The sequence below is a fragment of the Onychomys torridus genome, chromosome 4 (assembly GCF_903995425.1).
Source record: "Onychomys torridus chromosome 4, mOncTor1.1, whole genome shotgun sequence".
NCBI lineage: Eukaryota > Metazoa > Chordata > Mammalia > Rodentia > Cricetidae > Onychomys > Onychomys torridus.
The window spans coordinates 14,317,044-14,336,765 of NC_050446.1; the positions used below are offsets into that span (position 1 = coordinate 14,317,044).

Genomic DNA, 19,722 nt, shown 5'->3' on the forward strand with positions numbered 1-19,722 from the left:
TCATGGTCTCAACATCTCTCGATCATACAATCCCTCCTCTTTCTCGTTGACCAGAACCTGTCCTAGTGCACGAGCTGGCTTTTTGGAGCCTGGGGCCTATGCTGGGACACTTTGCTCAGCCTTGGTGCAGGGAGGAGGGGACTGGACCTGCCTCAACTGAGTCTACCAGGCTGAGCTGAATCCCCAGGGAAGTCCTTGCCCTGGAGGAGATGGGAATGGGGGGGGGGGTTGAGGGGAGGGGGGACTGGAGGAGGGAGGACAGGGGAATCTGTGGCTGATATGTAAAATTAAATTATAAAATAAAAATAATAATAATAGAACAAAAACAAAACAAAACAAAAACAAAAACAAACAACTAAAAACCAAGTAAAACACCTCAGAAAGAAAAAGAGACAAAGACATACATCATCGGATAATTGATGCCAGTTCTGTCCCCTTAGTCCCCCTGGCCAACAATCTGCTATCAGCACTGACTGGGCCTCGGCAGGCCCCTGCATCTTAAACCATATGGCCAATTATGTATTAGTGCAGTAATATTAATGGTCCTTAGGACCAACTACACTTCTTTAGAACAAGATGAGTACAAGATCTGACTCATTCCCTAAGGCCGGTGGGGAATGTAACAAGGCCCCAGACATGGCACAAATGACACCGTGGTGGGAGTACCATTCAGGCCATATAACTCAGCATGTAGACAGTACCACCTACCAAAACGAAAACATAGGCCTGCTCCATCAAAATCCATGGTTCTGGGAAAGTCTCTAAATGTGCTGACCTGGATTTTTGGCTTCTGTAGTTCTGGCTAACTGTTCTTGTTAACTGAAATTTGTCAACCCAGGATATGTTTTTTGTGCTTAAAAGTTCATCCTAAGAAGTGCTCAGTGCTACACTGGGATCCCAAACACCCAATGTAGTCACTGGCTGGCTAATAAAGACTTTCTATCAGCTTAAACCGATGCCCAAGCAGTCTTCTCTGGTGAATGCCCCACAACAAAGGTCACTGATAACTCCACAGGCTCTTGCTGGAATGTAAAACTTTCTCTATTCTCAGACTCTGAAAGATGCAAGTGAGAAAGAAAAGGAAAAAAAACAAACAAGCAGTAAAGAAGTTGGCGTGAGATTTATAATAGGGGAAAACTTAAGCGTTTTTCCCCTCCGTGTGGACAGGCAATTTTACAATCCTAGGCCACGTATGCCATTTGGATTGAACTCTTGCTTATAGAAATGAAATACCAGACAGTCAGGAGATGAGAGAGGTGTTGAGAAAAATGTAATTTTTGGTAGGAAAGAAAATAATATTTCAGATAAGGATGGGTTTTACACAATAAAGTGAGATTTTGTCCTGAAAGATAAAAGATGAGGACAAAATAAAAATTCAAGGCCTTGGGCCGGGTGGTGGTGGCACACGCCTTTAATCCCAGCATTCAGGAGGCAGAGGCAGGCGGATCTCTGTGAGCTCGAGGCCAGCCTGAACTACAGAGCGAGATCCAGGAAAGGCGCAAAGCTACACAGAGAAACCCTGTCTCAAAAAACAAAAACAAAAAAAAGTCAAAGCCTTAACACTAAGTTACAGAAGGACTGAGTGAGTTGAGTACAAGTTCAGTGGGTAGGATTTTAAAATGATGAATGTTTGATGATTAAAGGTTATTGAAATCTCTAGATATCATGGTAACATTTACAGTAACTTTTAGAAAAAAAAACATTTGCAGGAAATTTTAGAAAAAAAGAATCTATGTCTAGTCTAATCAAGATAACTACTAGAGGTAGGAATAACTGCTTGGGGAAACTGAGTCATGGCAAAAACCAAGACTCACTTAAAATTTTGTTTTCTAAGCTTTATCTAAATGTTACACAGAACTTAAAATTACAAAGCTAAACAAAACAAAAAAGGTGGGTGTAGGGTGGTGCACATCTTTAATCCCAGTACTTGGAGGCAGAGGAAGGCAGATCTCTGAATTCCAGGCCAGCCAGGTCTACAGAGCAAGTTCTAGGTCAGCCAGGGCTGTACAGAGAAACTCTGCCTCAAAAAAACCAAAATAAAATAAAATAAATCACAAAGTTAGGAAAGCAATCTTTTTGGGTGTTTACCAAAATTTGGAGGCTTACACTAATGAGGATAAGAGGCTCAAAAAGGACAACCAAGATTTTGGTCCTTGCCCTCCATGGTCAGCTAGGACCCAACTGTGGTGTTTTGAATGTAATTGGCCCCCAGTAAGACCATAGCGAGTAGCACTGTTAAGAGGTGTGGCCTTATTGGAGGAAGTGTGTCACTGTGGAGGTAAGCTTTGAAGTTTTATATACACTCAAGCCATGCCCAGTAAGACAGACCACTTTCTGTTGCCTGTGGGTCAAGATGTAAGAAATCTCAGCTCCTTCTCCAGCACCATGTCTGCCTGCATGCTGCCTTGCTTCCCACCATGACAATAACAGACTAAGCCTCTGAACTGTAAGTCATTCCAATTAAATGTTTTCCTTTATAAGAGTCGCTGTGGTTGGGGCTGGAGAGATGGCTCAGTGGTTAAGAGCACTGGCTTCTCTTCTAGAGGTCCTGAGTTCAATTCCCAGCAACCACATGGTGGCTCACAACCATCTATTGTGGGATCTGATGCCCTCTTCTGTCATAAAGTCAACAGAGCACTCATACATAAAATAAATAAATCTTAAAACAAACAAAAAAATAGTTGCCATGGTCATGATGTCTCTTCACAACAATAGAAACCATAACTAAGACACAAGGGAATACTGGGACCACTTCTAATAGGTTTTCTTTCTTTCTTTCTTTCTTTCTTTCTTTCATTCATTTTTTAAAATTTTATTTACTTGTTTGTTTGTTTATTTTTGGAGACAGGGTCTGACTATGTAGCCTTGGCTGGCCTGGAGCTTGCTACATAGACCAGGTTGACCTCAAGCTCACAGAGATCTGCCTGCCTCTGCCTCCCAAGTGCATTGCCGCCATACCCAGCTCACCTATTTTCTTGATCAGAGAGGCCAAAGAGTCTCCAGAGAGTAGACTGAAGCCAGTGAACATCCTCCAGGAAGGAAAGTCAATGGAGAAGGACAAAGGATCCTGATCTATCCCTGCAGATGGCACAACCGCCAGAGAAAAACTAAGGAGTCAGGAGGCTCCTCTTAACACATTCCCTTAGCTGGGCATGCCTTTAGTCCCAGCAGTCAGGAGGCAGAGCCAGGCACATCTCTGTGAGTTCAAGGCCAGCCTGGTCTACAGAGTGAGTTCTAGGACAAGCAAGGGCTATGCTATTACACAGAGAAACCCTGTCTTAAACAAACAAACAAAAAGGCCACACAAAACACACACACACACACACACACACACACACACACACACACACACACACACATTTCAGGACTAAAAGTATGGCAGTTGTCATAGTTACAGATCATTTTCCAAACCATATAGAAGACAGTGGCCAGTGAAATTCCAGCTCTACACATGCTTTGGGCAGGTAAGGCTCTAAGCAATATAACTCCCCTTACTTAAATCCCTGCCTCATGTGGTACATTGTGTTCCTCAGGTCTCTCTGCCTGGCCTGTCTCCCTCCCTGACCAAATCATTATAGGGGTCCAGGAGTCTGTCCCCTGTAAGAATCCCATAGGCCTATATGGCTATTCCCTTAACTTTCTGTCCTAAGTAGATAGAAAGCAGGAATGGCATCGGGTACTCACAGGGAGGCGTATGCAAATTGCTCCCTCTCCCAACCCTTTTTATCCCACAGATTGGGTCTTCAGAATCTTGCCATCTTTGGGATCCTCTTGCCCTTACTATTCCTAAACTCTAGGGTAGAAGAGTGAGTAGTAGGGGTGGGTCCCCACTGTGGAGGGTGAGGGATATCCTGTGTTTGATTCTCCTCTAGTCCAAATCCCTTATAGAGGTACCACCTCTTTCTGGAGGTGCAAGAGAAGGTTCCAGGCCCTCAGTCAACGGACGTCCATCCACCAAGGCTCCCAGGAGGTGGGTGACTGTGGACTAATCATACCATCAGTGAAGCCAGAAGCCACACTCAGTGTCCATCCACCAAGGCTCCCAGGGAGGTAGGCCAGAAGCCACTCACAGATTTGAAAAAGACTTTAATTGGCTTTTATCTCCAGAATTTTCTACCCATGCCTGGGCTCTAGGGGTCCTGGACTAGTCCCTCCAGTTTGAGGGTTCAGACCAGGTAGAGAAAGTGCAAGCAGATGCTAGGTCTCCCACATAAGGTGGAGAATCTCCCTGGCAAGGAAGCCCAGGGGCTGGTGCCTCCCTCCTGCCAGAAGCATGCAGAGGGTCACAATGCTGTTCTTTTCAACGGGGAACACCAGGCCTTGCTTCTCTCATCGGTGAGCTGTGGGCTGCAGGCAAGTGGGCATCACCCTAGGAGTCACTGCAGCGGAGGTGAGGAATTGGGACCCGGCACTGGTGCGGCGGAGGTGAGGAATTGGGACCCGGCACTGGTGCAGCGGAGGTGAGGAATTGGGACCCGGCACTGGTGCAGCGGAGGTGAGGAATTGGGACCCGGCACTGGTGCGGCGGACAGCGAGGAATGGTCAAACAGCGGGTTGCGCACCTCCATCTCCCCTGTCTGTGAAGACACTGGGTCAAGCTCCTGGCAGCAAGGCCTGAGACAGCAAGATGAGGAGAAGCCCTAGCCCATAAACCCGTCCACGCCCCTAGAGCACTCACCGGTGCCAGGCCTGGGCACTCATACACCGTGAAGTCGCCATCTTCGTTCTCCTCATCAGAGGAGGCTGACTCCAGTTCCTTTGCAGGTTCCTTATGCCTAGTGGGGGTGAGATAGCTGGGTCCCCTGTGCACTCTCCAGGGGACAGGGGCCTAGAGGTAGGTGCTCAATCTACTGTTGCCCTGGGTGTGGGCTGGGGTAGGGATGGGGGAGCTAGGAAGTAAGAGGTTGGATGCAGGTGGGGAAGGGCTACCAGGTGAGGTGTGGGTGGGGCAAAGGCGCAGGGGAAAAGTGGCTGCCTTTTCAGGCTAGGGCCGCTCACCGCTCCAGGCACAGCATCTGCTGTCTCTGGTGCTGGTAGTGATACATCTCAGCGCTGTGCGCCAGCCGCTGATCCCCAGGCTGTGGAAGGGGGCGGAAATGTCAAGCAAACGCTGGGGCGCACAGAATGAGAGCCGGCCTGGTGGAGGAGGCGCTACGCACCGAGATCCGCGGTGTTGTAGGGGAAGTGGGCGCCTTGGATGTGGCAGCGTAGTCGGCCTTCTGAGTCAGGCGAATCTCTCGTTGTAGCCTAAAAGAGGTTGGGGTTGAGAGGGTTGTTGTTATGGAGCTGAAGGTCAGGCCCCACCCACCAGTTGGAGTCAGCGACTTACCTACACCAGCAGAGGGCTGCCACAGCCAGGGCGGCTGTGCTCGCCAAGCAGAAAGCCAGGATCAGCACTGTGGGAGAGAGGGGCATTGTGAGGAGCCCTCTGAGGAGGATCCTTAGTCTGCCTCCCATCCCACCATCCCCTTTGTGCCTGTCGACCCACCACACGCCTGCCCCTTACTGCCAACCTGGACCTACCAAGGGTGAGGCCATTTCCATGTCCGCCCTGGGGCTCCAGCGGAGACATGTGCACAGGCCCAGAAGATACAGGGGAGCCCAAGGAGGCGTGGGGTGTGGGCTGGGAGGTTCCGTGAATGGAGGGGAGGCCGGGCTCCAGTCCTTGACCCCACTGTGAGAATCCCAGGGTAGCTGCTGAGAGGCAGGTACATAAAGTCAGCAGGCCTTGACCTTTAGTCAAAGAAGCAGGGTCAGGGAAGCGAGCAAGGGGTGGAGGGTCAGGGAGAGGGGTGGGAGTGGGTCCTCACCAGGCTCTAGGAGCTTCTGTGCAGCCTCAGGCAAGGGCTGTGCTGTAAGCCTTGGGTGTCCAGCCTCCTTCTCCTTCAATGCTAGTTCCTGGGCCAGAGAATCGATCTCCTCTTCCAGTCTGGGCTGGGGCAGGTCCTCCCCTGAGGAGTGTGAGGGGCCATCATAGAGAGCGGCCCCGGACCCTTAGACAACACCTGCAGCAGGCAGTCTCCTGAGATGGAGGGACCTATCCAAAGTTTCACCATCCTGGGTTACCATGGTGACAGGCGAGGGAGTTTCTTTAAGTACCAGGGGATGGGGGGTGGGGGTGGAGAAAAGGGCTAGAGGGATGTGCAGAGGCCCATAAGAGGAGAAAGGAATGGAGTCCCTTATCCTAGCTAGTGTGCCCAAAGAGCTAGGCACTGTACTAAGACAATCCATTTCCTACCTTGACCACCCCAAGGCACCTTCTCTGCCCAAGAGGAGAAAGGAAATCCTGAAAGAATGGAGAGAAGCCAAAGGATACCCAAATATTTAGGCTACTCCCATCAGAAAAGGAGCCTGTGGGGGTGGGCAGGTGGCTGGGCCCCGATTGGTTCTCACTTTGTACCTCCCACACGGGACCCCAATTTATAGCAGTCCTCTGGCCTTTTCTCGGGGCCCCTCTTTACCACTTCTTCCTAGGAATCCTGGCTGGCCACATCCCCAGCACCTCTCAGGTAAAGGCCTCATCACCTGAAGGGACATCCAGATAGACTGAAGGACAGTTACCACGAGCACAGGGCTGGCACTTCCAAACATGCTGTGTGGAGTGCACAGGGTACGTGAGCAAAGGAGACCTAGAGAGTGCTAACGTAGACACCTGGAAAAGCTTTTGGCAGGCTTATCATGTTCCAAGCCCTAACATTCTGACCTCTCCTCTTCCCAAGGTCATCCCTTACACCAGGAAGACTCAACTGCCATAGGCCTCAGCCTAGTTCCAACACTGAGCCAGCACCATCTTGAAAGGATGAAAGGGCTTGTCACTCCTAGAGTGCTCGGACCTGAGTGCTCCATAAAGCTCAGGGGAATGGGCAGGAAGGGAGGGACGATATCTCACCCATCCATTTCCCCTGAACTTATACTCTGGCATACCAGAAGACTGGTGCATCCTGGGCACACAGAACCCTTGCTGGTCCTCCTGGAAGGACTGAAGGCATGGTCCACAGGCATGTGCGCCCGGTGGGCATCTGGCCCGCCTCTTCAGGGCACAGTCCAGGCTTCCAGGACAGGTGGGAGCATCTGAGGAAGAAGCAGAGACATGGTCCATCACAGCCCGCTTGGCTGAGTCTCATTGCAACAGCAGCCCTTGCTTAGAAACCCCTCCTTCCATGGGCTGGCCAGGCCTGTCTCCGGCCATTGTTCTGGGCAGGCCCTGCCTTCCTGCTGCCAAGCCTCAGAATCAGGAAGCAAACAGTCCCAAGTCTTTGGAGAACTACCCTGCCCCATCCACTCCTCACAGTCCTCTTCTAGCCCTAAGCCTTAAAGAAGAACTGACCCTAACTGTCCAGTCAGCCTCCAGAAAAGGACTGCATAGTCCTCCAAGGCTGGCTTTTGACCTTTATGTGGCTCAGAGTGAGCCAGGACCTTTCATCCAGATTGCTACCGAGGACAGAGCTCTATTCTCTCTTTGGCTCAGGGGCAGCAAAGGATGCTGGGTAGCCACTTCTCCTAAACACTGGGTCTTCTCCCTAGACCCCATCACATAATCCTACAACCCTATAGTCTAGCAGGCCACAGGACAAATGCTCAGTCCAGAAGACAGTGGCTCTCCCTGCCTACCCTTTGTCTTTAGAGCAGAGAGAAGCTACTGGGATTTGGGAGACCAGCTAAGATGGAGCTAGCTAGATACAATGAGGGCATTGAAAGGCCTGGGCTGGTCAGCGCTGGGGATGCCAGTCTAGGTCATAGTTCCCAGTCACATTTTTGTCTTCCTCATTTGGGGCCCAGAGCATGATGTTCTGCTTATATATGCCAATTAGCACCATGCTGATGGGGTAGATAGAACAGTGACCCTCATGCCTCAGTTTCTCTTGTGGGGTGTATAAGTTCAGTTGCTTCAAAACTAAGAAATATTTCCAACCTGGGGCCCTGGTCCCTGTCCCAGGAAGCCAGCAGAGTCCAAGGGAATACCCAGCAGGACATCAACCTTGCCTGGTTGAGTGTCTCTGGCCAATAGAGTCCTTCCTCTCCTAAGCCCAGCCACCACTGCACACCACAGGCAATGCCAGCCGGGCCCCCTGGGATGTGGAGAACATTCTGCAGCCTTCGGCTGGTTCCTTTTGTAATCTGACACTCCACATCCACTGGAAAAAAGTTCCAGCAACCCTGATGGCAGATGGGACACTGAATCCCAGGCCAAGCCCTTCTAGCCTCCATAGGCTGGATCACCAGACTCCAGTGACAGTGATCTGGCTTGGGGCTCCGAATAGTTAAACATTAAACCTGTACCAGGAGGCTTACATGGGCTCCACCCACCAGCTAGGCTCCAGGGAGCCTGATAGTCCCTGCCCCTGGTGCTGATAACCTAGTCAGATCTATACTAGAGGTGCGTGGCACAAGGCTGGTTTGGGACGGCAGGACCTCCCTTGCCCACCAGCCTATTGTTTAATCTTGGATAGAAAGACCCTCTCCAGCCTGGGTGTGACGAGGAGGTCACAGGAACAACGGTAACTGGAGAGTAACTGGTATTCTACCCATGCTGAGCTACTGGCCCTCCTGGCCACTAGGTGTGGTAAGGGGGTGCTTAGGGACTGACGGGTCAAGCTAGGTCTCTGCATCCAGCTACCGTGGCCAACGAGTGGAGGCCAGCACCTGCTCAAGAAGGGGTTCAGCATTGCCCCTGTAGTCCCACTCCTGAGGGGGCTCCACCGGGAAGGCAGGCTTTTCAGCAGGTGGCCTGTACTACCTCTGGCAAGGCCTGGTCTGGCCCTCCACCGTCCCCAAGAGTCTCTTCCAGTCATGCCAACTTTCAGTCCAGGATTGCTTGCCCGGGAGGAGGCCTGCCCAGCTCTTAAGGCCCCACACGCAGAACAATCTCATTAGAGTCCCAGTTGTGCCACAAACCAGTCACCTCTCAGTGCCTCCGTTTCCTCATCTGTAAGCTGGGCTCAAAGCGCCTCCCCTTCAGAGATCCAGAACTCAATGAGCATATGGGCACCCTCTCCCACCTCACTCCCTTCAGGGAGATATGATTTGGATCCTGTAGCTTCAGGACCCATCTGGCAAGAACGTTTTCCGAGACTGGGCTCACACTCTTTTGAGGGGTTAACATACAGACCTCAGTCCAGAAGACAGGGTAGCACTGTGCCCTCCAGGGCAGGGGGTGGGGGCAGTTTGACCCCCACTAAGTTGGAACAAGACCCTAATGGGCCTGGAACTCTTAGACTCTGCCATGGGAACCCACCCCGAGAGAAGGCTGACAGCAGCAAGGCCCACAGACACCGGGAACAACCCTGCGGATTGGGAACGGCAGAAACACAGAAACAAAGACACAGGATCCCCTCTGAGGGCCACCAGGAACCAGATGGCTGCAGATGCCCAGAAAGACATCCGGAGACACACGCCGAATTGGCTCAGGGACCCAGAAACAAAGACCAGAAGATGATCATGAAATCTATGGTCGCCTCCAGCAACCTGAGAGAAGACTCATCCAGCCTGGCCTTCAGCGGGCCTGACCTGTTTACCCAATCCATGCCCAGCGGACCGGACCTGCCTGGCCTGCGGGCCCGGGTGAGGCCAGGGCGGTGGCAGGGAGGATGAGGGTGGCGTCAGGGGTAGGATTCCCCGCCCTGTGATCCCGGCCCCGGAGCGCCCCGCAGCCTGCGCCCAGAGCGATAGCTCACCCGGGCGGCGGGCGGTGGCACTGTTCAGGGCCGCTCCGAGGATGAGGCCGGAGAGCAGCAGCCGCAGCAGCCGCAGGTGCCGCGAGGAAGGCGGAGGGACCGGCGTCGCCATGCTTCAGCGCCGCCACCCGGGCAGCATGGCACCCCGCGCCCCCGGGCTCAGTACCGGCTCCGGGAACCGCGACTGGAGAAGCCGGGAAGCGAGAGGGGGCGGAGGAGGAAGAGGAAAAGAGGAGGAGGCGGCGCTGACGCTGCGGCAAAGGATCCGGGATGCGATGGAGGATCAGCGGCCAGAGGAGCGTGCAGGGAGTGCGCCTGCGCGCTCCACCTGCGGGGGCGGGACATCTCCAGACTGAGCCCCCTCCCTCTGCGACCTGTTGAGGGTCCCCTTTCTACAGGCGACTAAGTGCCTCGGGCCCTCCAGCCTCTGCAGCAGGACACCTTCTCATTACCCAGAAATCTGGTTTAGGACTGACTAGGAGTGGGCGTCCCAAGATACATGCCTTCCTCTTAGTGGTCCGACTGCCAAACCGTAGACTCCCACCCTATTAGAGCGGAGGGCCTTAGACTAGGCGAACACCAGGAGCAAGCATTGGCTGTCCTGGAACTTGCTATGTAGACCAGGCTGGCTGTTGCAGGTTTGCAAATGTATCAAAGGATAAACAGGTGCACAGAGACGCACAGGTGTACTCAGAGCCGCCTCCCGGCTTCCTAAGCCACGAAGTAAAGCAAACACAGCAGGCTCACAAGTAGATCGCTCCTGACGCCAGTTTCCGAGTGAGTCCACAAGGGGGCAAAAGTAAATTGACGTTGCTGCTGACAGGCGTCTGGGAGCTGTCCAAGGTGGTCACTGTCCCAGGTAATGGTTTCCAGTTCCCTTGAGTCACACAACATGGAGCATCCACGGTGCCTTGTATTCATTCTTCTCTTCCAGTCCCCTGAGAACACACCCCATCCCATCCAGAGACCTCCCACTGACTCAGTCAAGAAAGCAAGGTTGAAGCTAAGTGTGGTGGTGGACTCCTTTAATCCCACCACTCGAGAGGCAGAAGTAGGAGGTTATCTGTGAGTTTGAGACCAGCTCGGTCTACATATCAAGTTCCAGGACAGCCAGGGATACACAATGAGACCCCGTCTTAAAAATGTAAAACAGATACTGGGCGGTGGTGGCGCAGGCCTTTAATCCCAGCACTTGGGAGGCAGAGGCAGGCAGATCTCTGTGAGTTTGAGGTCAGGCTGGTCTACAAAGCAAGTTCCGGGATAGTCAGAGCTCTTACACAGAGAAACCAAGTCTCAACACCCCCCCCCACACACACACACAAAGAATGTAAAACAGAAAAAAAATCTTGGCAGGCGGTGGTGGTGCACACCTTTAGTCCCAGCACTCAGAAGGCAGAGGCGGGTGGATCTCTGTGAGTTCGAGGTCAGGCTGGTCTACAGATCAAGCTCCAGGACAGCCAAAGCTGCACAGAGAAACCCTGTCTCAAAAAACAAAATAACAAAAACATAAAACAGAAAGACAAGAAGATTGAGTTCCCCAAACCCTGTACTTCTCTCAGTCCTTCAGGCTCACAATGTCAAAGTGGAGACTTGCTGTTGTAGGTTTACAAAATGTATCAAAGACAGACACTGTGTGTGCCTGTGCACCCCCAACCCAGCCCTCAAAACACTGAACAGAAATTGTGTCTGAATTCATTTCCCATAAAAGAGGCAGGGGAGATGTAGCATACCCAGGCCATGCTTTTCTACTTAGAGAACACAGAAACTTAGGGGTAGAATGCAGGGCTGCTGACACTTCCGGAGCCCCTGCAATTGAGGGGGGAAATCAACAACCTCGGGGTGCATCCTCAATCCCTACCAATATCATCAAGGGGAATCCAAGGTTTGATAGGGTTTTGTCAATCAAAGAAGATGCAGACCCAGGGACCACCCAGACCAGTGTAGAGGAGTGCCTTCATCACCTCAGGTCTGGTCCAGAAAGGAAGGAAGCAAGAAAAGTCAGTATCTTGGAACCAGGCTAGGTCTGAATAATCAGCACGGCTGGAAGGAGGACCAGTATCAGAAGGGTGCCCCACCCTATGAACACTTCACTGCTTTAGGAAAAATCTTTTATTACAAAATTTTTACAAGTAGGCATTGAACTGACTCCTAGCCTGTAGGCTCGGGTGGCTGCCTTTCTAAAGGCCCAGGCTATGCATAGGAAGTTCCAGGGCCCTGAAGATCAGAACAAAGGTCCCTCTTTGAACGGACCTCACCCTGAGTCACAGGCTGAGACCTGACACCCCAGGGAGAGAGGTGGGGGGAATACTTGAGAACTCAGGGCTGGAGAGGCCTGCAGGGGCCTACCAAGGCTTCCTGTGGCTGTAGATGTCATCCCCAGGCTGACTCTGTCAGAGGTGTCCTGGGGGTTGCGAGCAGCTCCCAGTGCACCCCTAGAGGGCGCCGGGCGACTTGGCGGAGCGCACCTGACGCAGGAGCAGGACCAGCGCCGCCAAGAGCAGGACCGCAAAGAGCAGGAGGAGCGCAACCCAGGAGCTGAAGTGAGTTCCCTTACGTAGTCTCGGAAGGTCAGCCGGAATCAGGTTCGTCAAATTCAGCATGTAGCCCAGCGCCCAGCCGACAGCAGTGTCTGCGGCCTAAGAGGGGGCGTGGCGTCAGCTTCCAAGAGGCCGCGCCCCGAGTCCTCCGGCCCCACCCATCACTCACCTTCTTTTGGAAGACCACTCCGCTGAAAGAGCGCTCATCGAAGTGATAGCCGCGGCTTAGTAGCTGTTGTATGAACATGGCTGCGGCGCAGTAGTCAGCCAGGCGGGCCTGCTGCCCTGGCACTCGAGCCTGAAGCTAAGAAGAAAGCAAGACATCGTTAGATTAAGAACCACGAGGAGCCGGGCGGTGGTGGCGCACGCCTGTAATCCCAGCACTCGGGAGGCAGAGGCAGGTGGATCTCTTTGAGTTCGAGGCCAGCCTGGTCTACAGAGCGAGTTCCAGGACAGGCTCCAAAGCTACAGAGAAACCCTGTCTCGAAAAACCAGAAGAAGAAGAAGAAGAACGAGAAGGAGAAAAACCACGAGGAACTATGGCCGCGGGGTAAGGCGCCCTCCCTACAGCTCAGGCCGGAAATACACAGAAAGACCTAGTCCAAGACGCCCTTCCCAGGCAGACACTCCTCTGGGATAAACCACATGACCGCTGGAAGGCCTTGTGTCCTTCCTTCCAACAGCCAGCTGGAGAGGACAGCAGGGGTAGCCACTAGGAAGCAGGAGAGTAGCACCCTTGCTTCATAATCAAAGGAACAGAGGGCCGGCCTCCAGTGCTGCTCTCTGACTACTTGGCCCTACTTTTCTGAGACCTGGAAGTGTGCCTAAGACTAGGAGGACCCATTTCTCCAGAGTCGGTGGCCACGCCACACTCCAGCTATCCAGAGCTCTCTATTCTTCCTTACCTGGAACTGGTATTTAGCCCACGGGCAGAACCAGAAATCTGGTGGCATCTTCAGCTCCTCCAGGCATACCCCAAGCCCTGCAGAGTCTCTCCTGCTGAGTATTCTTTTCCCACTGGTGGGACATTCCTCGCCACACTCTGTCCTAGGCACCTGCCTTTCTGTCCCTGCGTGCTTTGAGCTCCCTGTTGCCACAGAGCCTTTGCAATACCCGTCCCACTTGCTCTCCAGACCTTGGTTATAAAGTCAGCCCCCCCTGGGGCTGGAGAGATGGCTCAGAGGTTAAGAGCACTGGCTGCTCTGCCAGAGGACCCGGGTTCCATTCCCAGCACCCACATGGCAGCTCACAACTGTCTGTAACTCCAGTTCCAGGGGGTCTGACACCCTCACAGAGTCATACAGGTTAAACACCAATGCATATAAAAAATGAATGAATGAATTTTTAAAAAAGACCAGGCCCCAAGGAGACCACTGAATTTCTAGCTTACCCAGTCCCCAGCTCCCCCTCTGGCCATTTCTTGAGTCTACCTATGGTGGTCGGCATTCTGAAATGACAGGGTCTCTCTACACGTAGAGCAAATGAATGGCCCAGCCTCCTGCCCAGTCATGGAGAGTGCGGGGGACAGGCCTCACCTCAGCCCAGGTCTGGTTGCACACCGTCTCTGTGGCTGCCTCCAGCTGCTGCAGGGTTCCCACAGGCAGCTCCATCACCGTCCTCAGGAAGTCCACCGTGTAGTAGAAAGCAGAAAAGGCCTGTGGGAGAAGGGATTGTGCGGTCATACTCCCACAAGACCCCAGATGCTGAATGCCGTCAGCCCCACAGCCCTCTCCCCAGACTCACTATGAAGTTCCCAGTCACGGGGGGCTGGAAGACCCCATTGAAGGAGCACTGGGAGAAGGGGCAAGAGGAGAAGTTGAAGAAGAGCCCAGAGACCAGGTCACGGCAGAGGGCGGGACTGCCGGTGCCCGCGACGCTGACGAGGGTACTGCCGTTGAAGGTCCGAGGACGCTGGCCCTCAGTGCATGGTGACCGGTAGACTTCCTGGAGCAGCACTTGGGTGGAGTAGCCCTTTGGCCAGCAGGGGTGGAGGTGGTGGGTCTGGGGAGTTAACCAGAGTACAGATAGAATTCTCTGCTGTGGTTGCTGCCTTCCACCCCACCCCGGAGAAGCAGCATGATGAACTGTCCACAATTCCAACTCGGGAAACGCCCCTTTTGCATTCATGAGCCATCATGGCTAACCATTACCTGCACATGGCTAACAAACAGCAAATGCTTTGGCCGGATATTCAAGGTTCCGTGAGATGGCTTTTGGCTCTCCTTACACTAGACCCCTATTCCTGACCCTTTATCCCATTGAATTCCTCCCCACCTGTCTTCAAGCTGAGGCACACCCAGCTGGAGAAGCACTGGTCAGGTGATCTGTGGTTGAGGCTGAACGGGGACATCACTGTGGACGTCTGACCCACTGTGGGCCTCACAGCTATGTGTGCATCCACATAAAAGGAGGCCTCTCTTATAGTCCCTGAGGTCAGTATTCGATGCTCCCCTGGCTCTGCCCTGTGGCCTTTGGTCCCTTCTTCCTCCCTTCCTCAAGGAGGCACCAGTGGTTGAGGTTGGAGAAGCACCTGGAGGGCACTGGCCAGCAGCCTCTGAAGAACCTGGTCTCGGCCATAGCAGAGGAAGCTGTGGGTGTAGACACGGTAGTGTTGGCCATAGAGCCGCAGATGGACCTCACTGTCTGGATCTTCAGACGGGCTGGTTGTCTCAAAGGTGATCTGTGTTGAGGCACCCCCAAGGTCCATGGCCCCCAGAGTTCCCTTCCTCGGCCGGACCCACCGGCCCACCCAGCCGTACTGTGGAGAGCAGAAATTGGGTTAAGGCAGTGGGCAGGCAAGGCCCGCAGGACCCCAGGCTCTTTGGGCCAGCTGCAGGGCCCACCTTGATGAAGTTCTCCAGCAGGTAATTGGCAGTCACCCAGCCAAACACCCCTTCGTCCTGTCCCGAGAGGATTCGAGCACCACGGAAGTCAAAGGGGTACTGTGTGAGCGTCTCTGTCACTGCCTCAAGCACCCTGGCTGTGGCCTCTGGGCTGGTCAGGCTGTGGAATGGGGGAGGACTCTGATGGAACTCATCCCCAGATGCCCTCTGCCATGCATTCCTGAGAGCTTGCCCACGGAGGGGGTGTGAAGGGCTATGAAGGCTGCTGGGCCAAGTAAGGGTATAGGTACTCACTTGAGTAGGCGCATGCCTGCTGTGGCTCCCAGGTAGAGCGGTGTGCTGGCATGTCTGTCTTTGGGCACATCCCGAAGTGCCTGTTCAAGACATTCAACCAGACTCTGGCCCGCCCGAGAAGGGTCATGTGCATAGCTGGAGATGCCCCCACCTAGAGAGAGCAAGGAGTTGGACCCAGGCTTGGTAGACCGTTTCCAGGTGGGACATAGGCTGATGAGGCTGCTTAGACATACCCTCCCAGCTTAATCCCAGAGATAGCTAATTCAGAGACAAAGGGTCCAGGTGCCACCCAGAGCCTCTGAAGCTGCCGTCTGCCTGGTGGGTGTGGGCACAGATGCCAGGAGAAAAACTCAGGCATTGTCAGCCTCGCCTAGCCTCCAAAGAACCTGCCTGATACACGCTTAGATCCTCAGAGCCCCACCTGCCACGTCTATAGTGTAGAGACTGGTCTTGGGCCATTAAATCCCAATGATTCCACCTGCTCCCCAGGACTTCTGTTCCAGAACATCAGGTACCCACAGCCCCTCCCAGGTCCAGAGAGCCCAGCCTCTCTTTTTGAACTCCTGTCTCGAGTAAGCCCCACCTAGCAGCAAACAGAAGAGAATGACTGTTTGGGCCTGTGATGCTAAGACTGAACAATAACCCCAAGACCGTGCTCACCTTGAACATCACAAGAGCTGTGCTGACCCACGATGCCTGTGTCGTTCTCTTTGTCCGCTGGCCACTTGTAGACAAACATGGATGTATGTGAAGAGCCAGCGTCCAGAACGATGCCGTACTGTGGGTGGGAGTGCTAAGTCAGCCTGAGGGACGTAGGGACTCCCTTTAACATTTCGATTCTCACCCCCACCAGTTGTGTATCAAAGTACACGTTGAAGCTCAGAGACAGTCAAGGGCATTCCACGGTGATGGAGCTTGAACAGAGCAGGCTGACCAGGAGTTCCTGGGGTGACCCCCTCCCCCTCAACTGCCTGAGGATGGCACTGCGGAGCACCACAAAGTAGACTTCCTGGCAAAGACAACTGAGGGGCCAGGGACAGAGGGTCCCAAGAGCACACCGGGAACTTTGACTTGGGGACACAAGGTCCTCAGTTCAGGGGGACCACACCCAAGAGCTACTCTTCCTTTTTTCTCTGCTCTACCTGTATCTGCCGAGACCTTAGCCTAACCTGAGGATGTGAAGTAAGGGCCGCTGGGAAAGAATGTGGCTGAGGCTGAGTGTAGGTCTCCAATCCACACCCCTTCCTGAGCCTAACTGCCAAGGAGAGTCTGGTTTTGCAGAGCTGAGGGGGGCGCTGGATGGGCTTTCTTTGCAGGGTAGCCTGCTCCAGGGGGCTGGACTCCAGCTGAGGGAGCCTGGCTGGACACCAGCCTGGGGCATGTGCCAGTTCTAGCCTGGGAAAGGGCTGCTCCAGTCCTCCCGCACACCAGGGAACTCCTCCAGAGCCAGCCAGATACAAGGATCCAACTCCCACACCCCACAGCCCATCCCGCATAGCTACGGAGCTCTTCCCCTTCCATCCTGGGTCCCTGGGGCTGGGATGTCCACTCTCCACACAAACTCAGCACAAGATCAACAAAAGGTTATAGGTACCAGCGTCTAGCCTGAGGGTTGGTGACGGAGACCCCTTTAGACCAGCGAGCTTCCTTCAAGTGTCACTGTTCAGACATTGGTCTGAGAGGGGTTGGAGGCCCCTAGTGTGTGCTGTCCCCCTATCTGGAGCTGAATCTAGAACCAATGCTCTTCTATAACGGCGCGCTCTGGGTGTTGCCCGGAAATCGCGCTGGACTAGGGGCGGGGGTTCTTGCCACAGCTAGGGGAGATGGGAACCGCATGAAAGGAGCGGGAAGACAGCTCCCCCGCCAACTGGCAGCTCCATCGCGAAGCCGCAAAAGAGGAATTACCACGAACTTGGCCTCCAGTGCCGTGGAGCTCCGGAAGCGTCGCTGTCACCCCGAGGACTCAGTAAAATCAAGCGCGGAACCTAGGACCCGGCTGGAGGTACAGCGCGGGTTGGTCCCGCGCTGACGCGGGAGCCCAAGGCGTTCCGCCGGCGCGCTCCTAGATTCCCCGACAGCTCCCCGTCCCCGTCTCCCCGCCTCCCGCCTCCCTAGTGCCCAGCCTGCTGCTTCCCAAACGAGCGCCTCGGTGGGCGCGTGCACCTTGAGGGCGGGCGGCTCCCGGACGTCTTGGGTAGGAACGCACAGCAGCAGGAGGCCGGCGAGACCCACCGCAGCCAGCAGCAGGGGTGGCAGCAGTGACAGCAACTTTCCGGCCATGGGAGCGCGCGGGAGAACACAGCAGGGACCCGGGACAGCGAGCAGCGGGGAGGCCTGGGTGGCCCGTGGCCCAGGGTTAGGTGCCGGGGCGGGGCTGCAGGAGGCCCGCCCACATGAAGGCCCACCCACCGCGGGACAAGCCCAAAGTCGGCCCTGCCCCTTCCGAAGACGCGCAGGTGACTGAAGAGGTGCGGGTGACTCAACCGCACCACCCCTTTCTCTCTCAGGCTCGTGGCTGAATCTCCCCACAGCTCTCAGCCACGGTCCTCCTTCCCGGGCAAAGAGAGTGGCCAGCTCGGTCCTGGGGAGTCGTTAGAGAAGGATACCTGGTGTTGGGGATTGGCTGGACTGGTTCCTAGGCAGCCTTGCTTGGAGAGTGTTGCGCCCTCGAAGCCAAATTTGTCCCTGGCCTGGGAAAAGCAACCCGGACCTCTTTGCCGAGAGAACTAAGCTTCAACTACTGGGTCTTGGCTGGAGGCTCAGAAAGGTCCAGGGGCTCAGCATCTGCTTGTGGAGCAGGCACGAGGGGCAGGGACGACTCCGGGGGCTAATAAGCACCAAGTGGCTCTGAATTGAAAAAGGCAGGCATGACCTGCCATCACACGAGCCCAGAAGGGAAACTGAGGGCAGATGGAGTCTGTTTCTGAGTTTTATCTCAGGGCCATGGCCATCCCTCTTTGCCCAGGAGGGAGGCACAGAAGCCTAAACTCAAGAGACTATAGTTGCACACAGGTGACATCCTACAAGAAAAGTGTCCCGAAGCAAGCTTGGGTGCCTGGCAGCAAGAAGTTCCTGGACACCGGCTGGCTGCTGGGAAGGCTCTCTGCTGACTCTGACCTAACCCTATCCCTCCCACTGACCCAGTACTCAGGGCTTCCTGGCCAGGAGCCATGCCACTTCATGCCCTTACAAGATGGGAATTCCAGAAACACAAAGAATTCCATCCATGGGGCAGCAGGGAGCCATGTGGTGAGACCACCAGGAAGCAGGGCTGCTGGAGCTAGAGTGGCCTTTGCTGCAGGCATCTGGGCGATGCCTTGGCTGCTGAACAGGCGAAGACAATAGGGCTGGGATCGCTGCCCTGGCTGAGGGTCTGGTGTTTCAGGCCCAGCAAAGGCGCCTTTCTTCCAGCTCAGGACCCCAGAGGGGAGGAACCCGGGAGGTGGCTCAGTCTCTTCCAAGTCCAGCTTGTGGGGCTCCAGAAGGGAATCTCTGGGTGTGGTCAGCACTGGGCACCAGGCTCCAGTTTCCTGCTAGCTCTCCTCATCCCATGTTCCCCCCAAGTTCTTTTTTCCACCCCTGAAAGGCCAGAGGCAGAGGCACCAGAGGCCAGGAAAGGAGGGGACGGGGTATGAAAGGCTATGGTCACGGGGAGCCGCCAGCCTGCCAGCACCCCTTCTTCCAAGCTGAACAGGGCACCCTGATGGGCAAGTGAGGACCTGAAAAGATGAGACAGAGATGGGGCAAGGCCTCTGGGCCTGTCCTGGGGAGACACTTGTGGCTGAGTACCCAGATTAGCCGAGAAGGGTGGGAAGCCCAGGGTTGGGAACAGTCCGGACAAAGGCTAAACTGGCCAGAGCTGAAGAGGGGCAATGGCTTCAGGCTTTGGGCGGGGTAGGCCCCAGATGTGCTGTGTGTGGCTTGGCTCAGGCTCAAGTAGAGGAATGTGGAGGCCTCCCCTCCTCCCTCCCCGACCTCTGCTTGGGGCTTCCCGCTGGACTTGATGAGACCTTACTGCCCCTGCCTTGTTCAAAAGCTGAAATACCTTCAGTGGACAAAGATCCTCAGCAAGGCTCCCTTCCTTCCTTCCTTCTTTCCTTCCTTCCTTCCTTCCTTCCTTCCTTCCTTCCTTCCTTCCTTCTCTTCCTCCTGATCCTCCTTCTTTTAAAACTTACTTTTAGAAAGCTAGAGGTATGGATCTGGGTTAATGGCACATACTGCTTTTGTAGAGGATTTGAGTTCAGTTCCCAGCACCCATGTTAGGTGGCTCACAACTTCCTGGAATTCCAGGTCAGGGAACCTGATATCTTGGCCTTGGGCACCTGCATGCTTGTGCAAACACACCCACACACCCACACACATACACATGCCACA

At 54.4% G+C, this 19,722-nt stretch overlaps 2 protein-coding genes across 5 annotated transcripts; both read right to left on the minus strand.

Annotated features, from left to right (window-relative positions):
• Positions 1 to 4,066: 4,066 nt before the first annotated feature.
• On the minus strand, positions 4,067 to 9,993 carry Npdc1 (neural proliferation, differentiation and control 1). Of its 2 annotated transcripts, none has more exons than XM_036186453.1 (9): positions 9,675 to 9,993; positions 6,925 to 7,071; positions 5,811 to 5,951; positions 5,524 to 5,694; positions 5,330 to 5,396; positions 5,160 to 5,247; positions 4,999 to 5,078; positions 4,679 to 4,775; positions 4,067 to 4,577 (listed from the first exon to the last, which is right to left on the minus strand). In XM_036186453.1, exons 1-9 carry the CDS (start codon positions 9,784 to 9,786, stop codon positions 4,377 to 4,379), a joined length of 1,104 nt encoding a protein of 367 aa, XP_036042346.1. In that variant the 5' UTR covers positions 9,787 to 9,993; the 3' UTR covers positions 4,067 to 4,376. The 2 variants fall into 2 exon arrangements, with proteins under 2 accessions (XP_036042346.1, XP_036042344.1); XM_036186451.1 differs by having other exon boundaries at positions 5,524 to 5,697; positions 9,675 to 9,992.
• Positions 9,994 to 11,765: 1,772 nt separating this feature from the next.
• Positions 11,766 to 17,885, minus strand: Entpd2 (ectonucleoside triphosphate diphosphohydrolase 2). Of its 3 annotated transcripts, none has more exons than XM_036185511.1 (9): positions 17,512 to 17,885; positions 16,009 to 16,126; positions 15,349 to 15,499; positions 15,055 to 15,214; positions 14,742 to 14,969; positions 13,955 to 14,212; positions 13,747 to 13,866; positions 12,381 to 12,515; positions 11,766 to 12,310 (listed from the first exon to the last, which is right to left on the minus strand). In XM_036185511.1, exons 1-9 carry the CDS (start codon positions 17,626 to 17,628, stop codon positions 12,107 to 12,109), a joined length of 1,491 nt encoding a protein of 496 aa, XP_036041404.1. In that variant the 5' UTR covers positions 17,629 to 17,885; the 3' UTR covers positions 11,766 to 12,106. The 3 variants fall into 3 exon arrangements, with proteins under 3 accessions (XP_036041404.1, XP_036041405.1, XP_036041403.1); XM_036185512.1 differs by lacking the exon at positions 17,512 to 17,885 and adding an exon at positions 17,254 to 17,373; XM_036185510.1 differs by lacking the exon at positions 17,512 to 17,885 and adding an exon at positions 16,518 to 17,086.
• Positions 17,886 to 19,722: the final 1,837 nt, after the last annotated feature.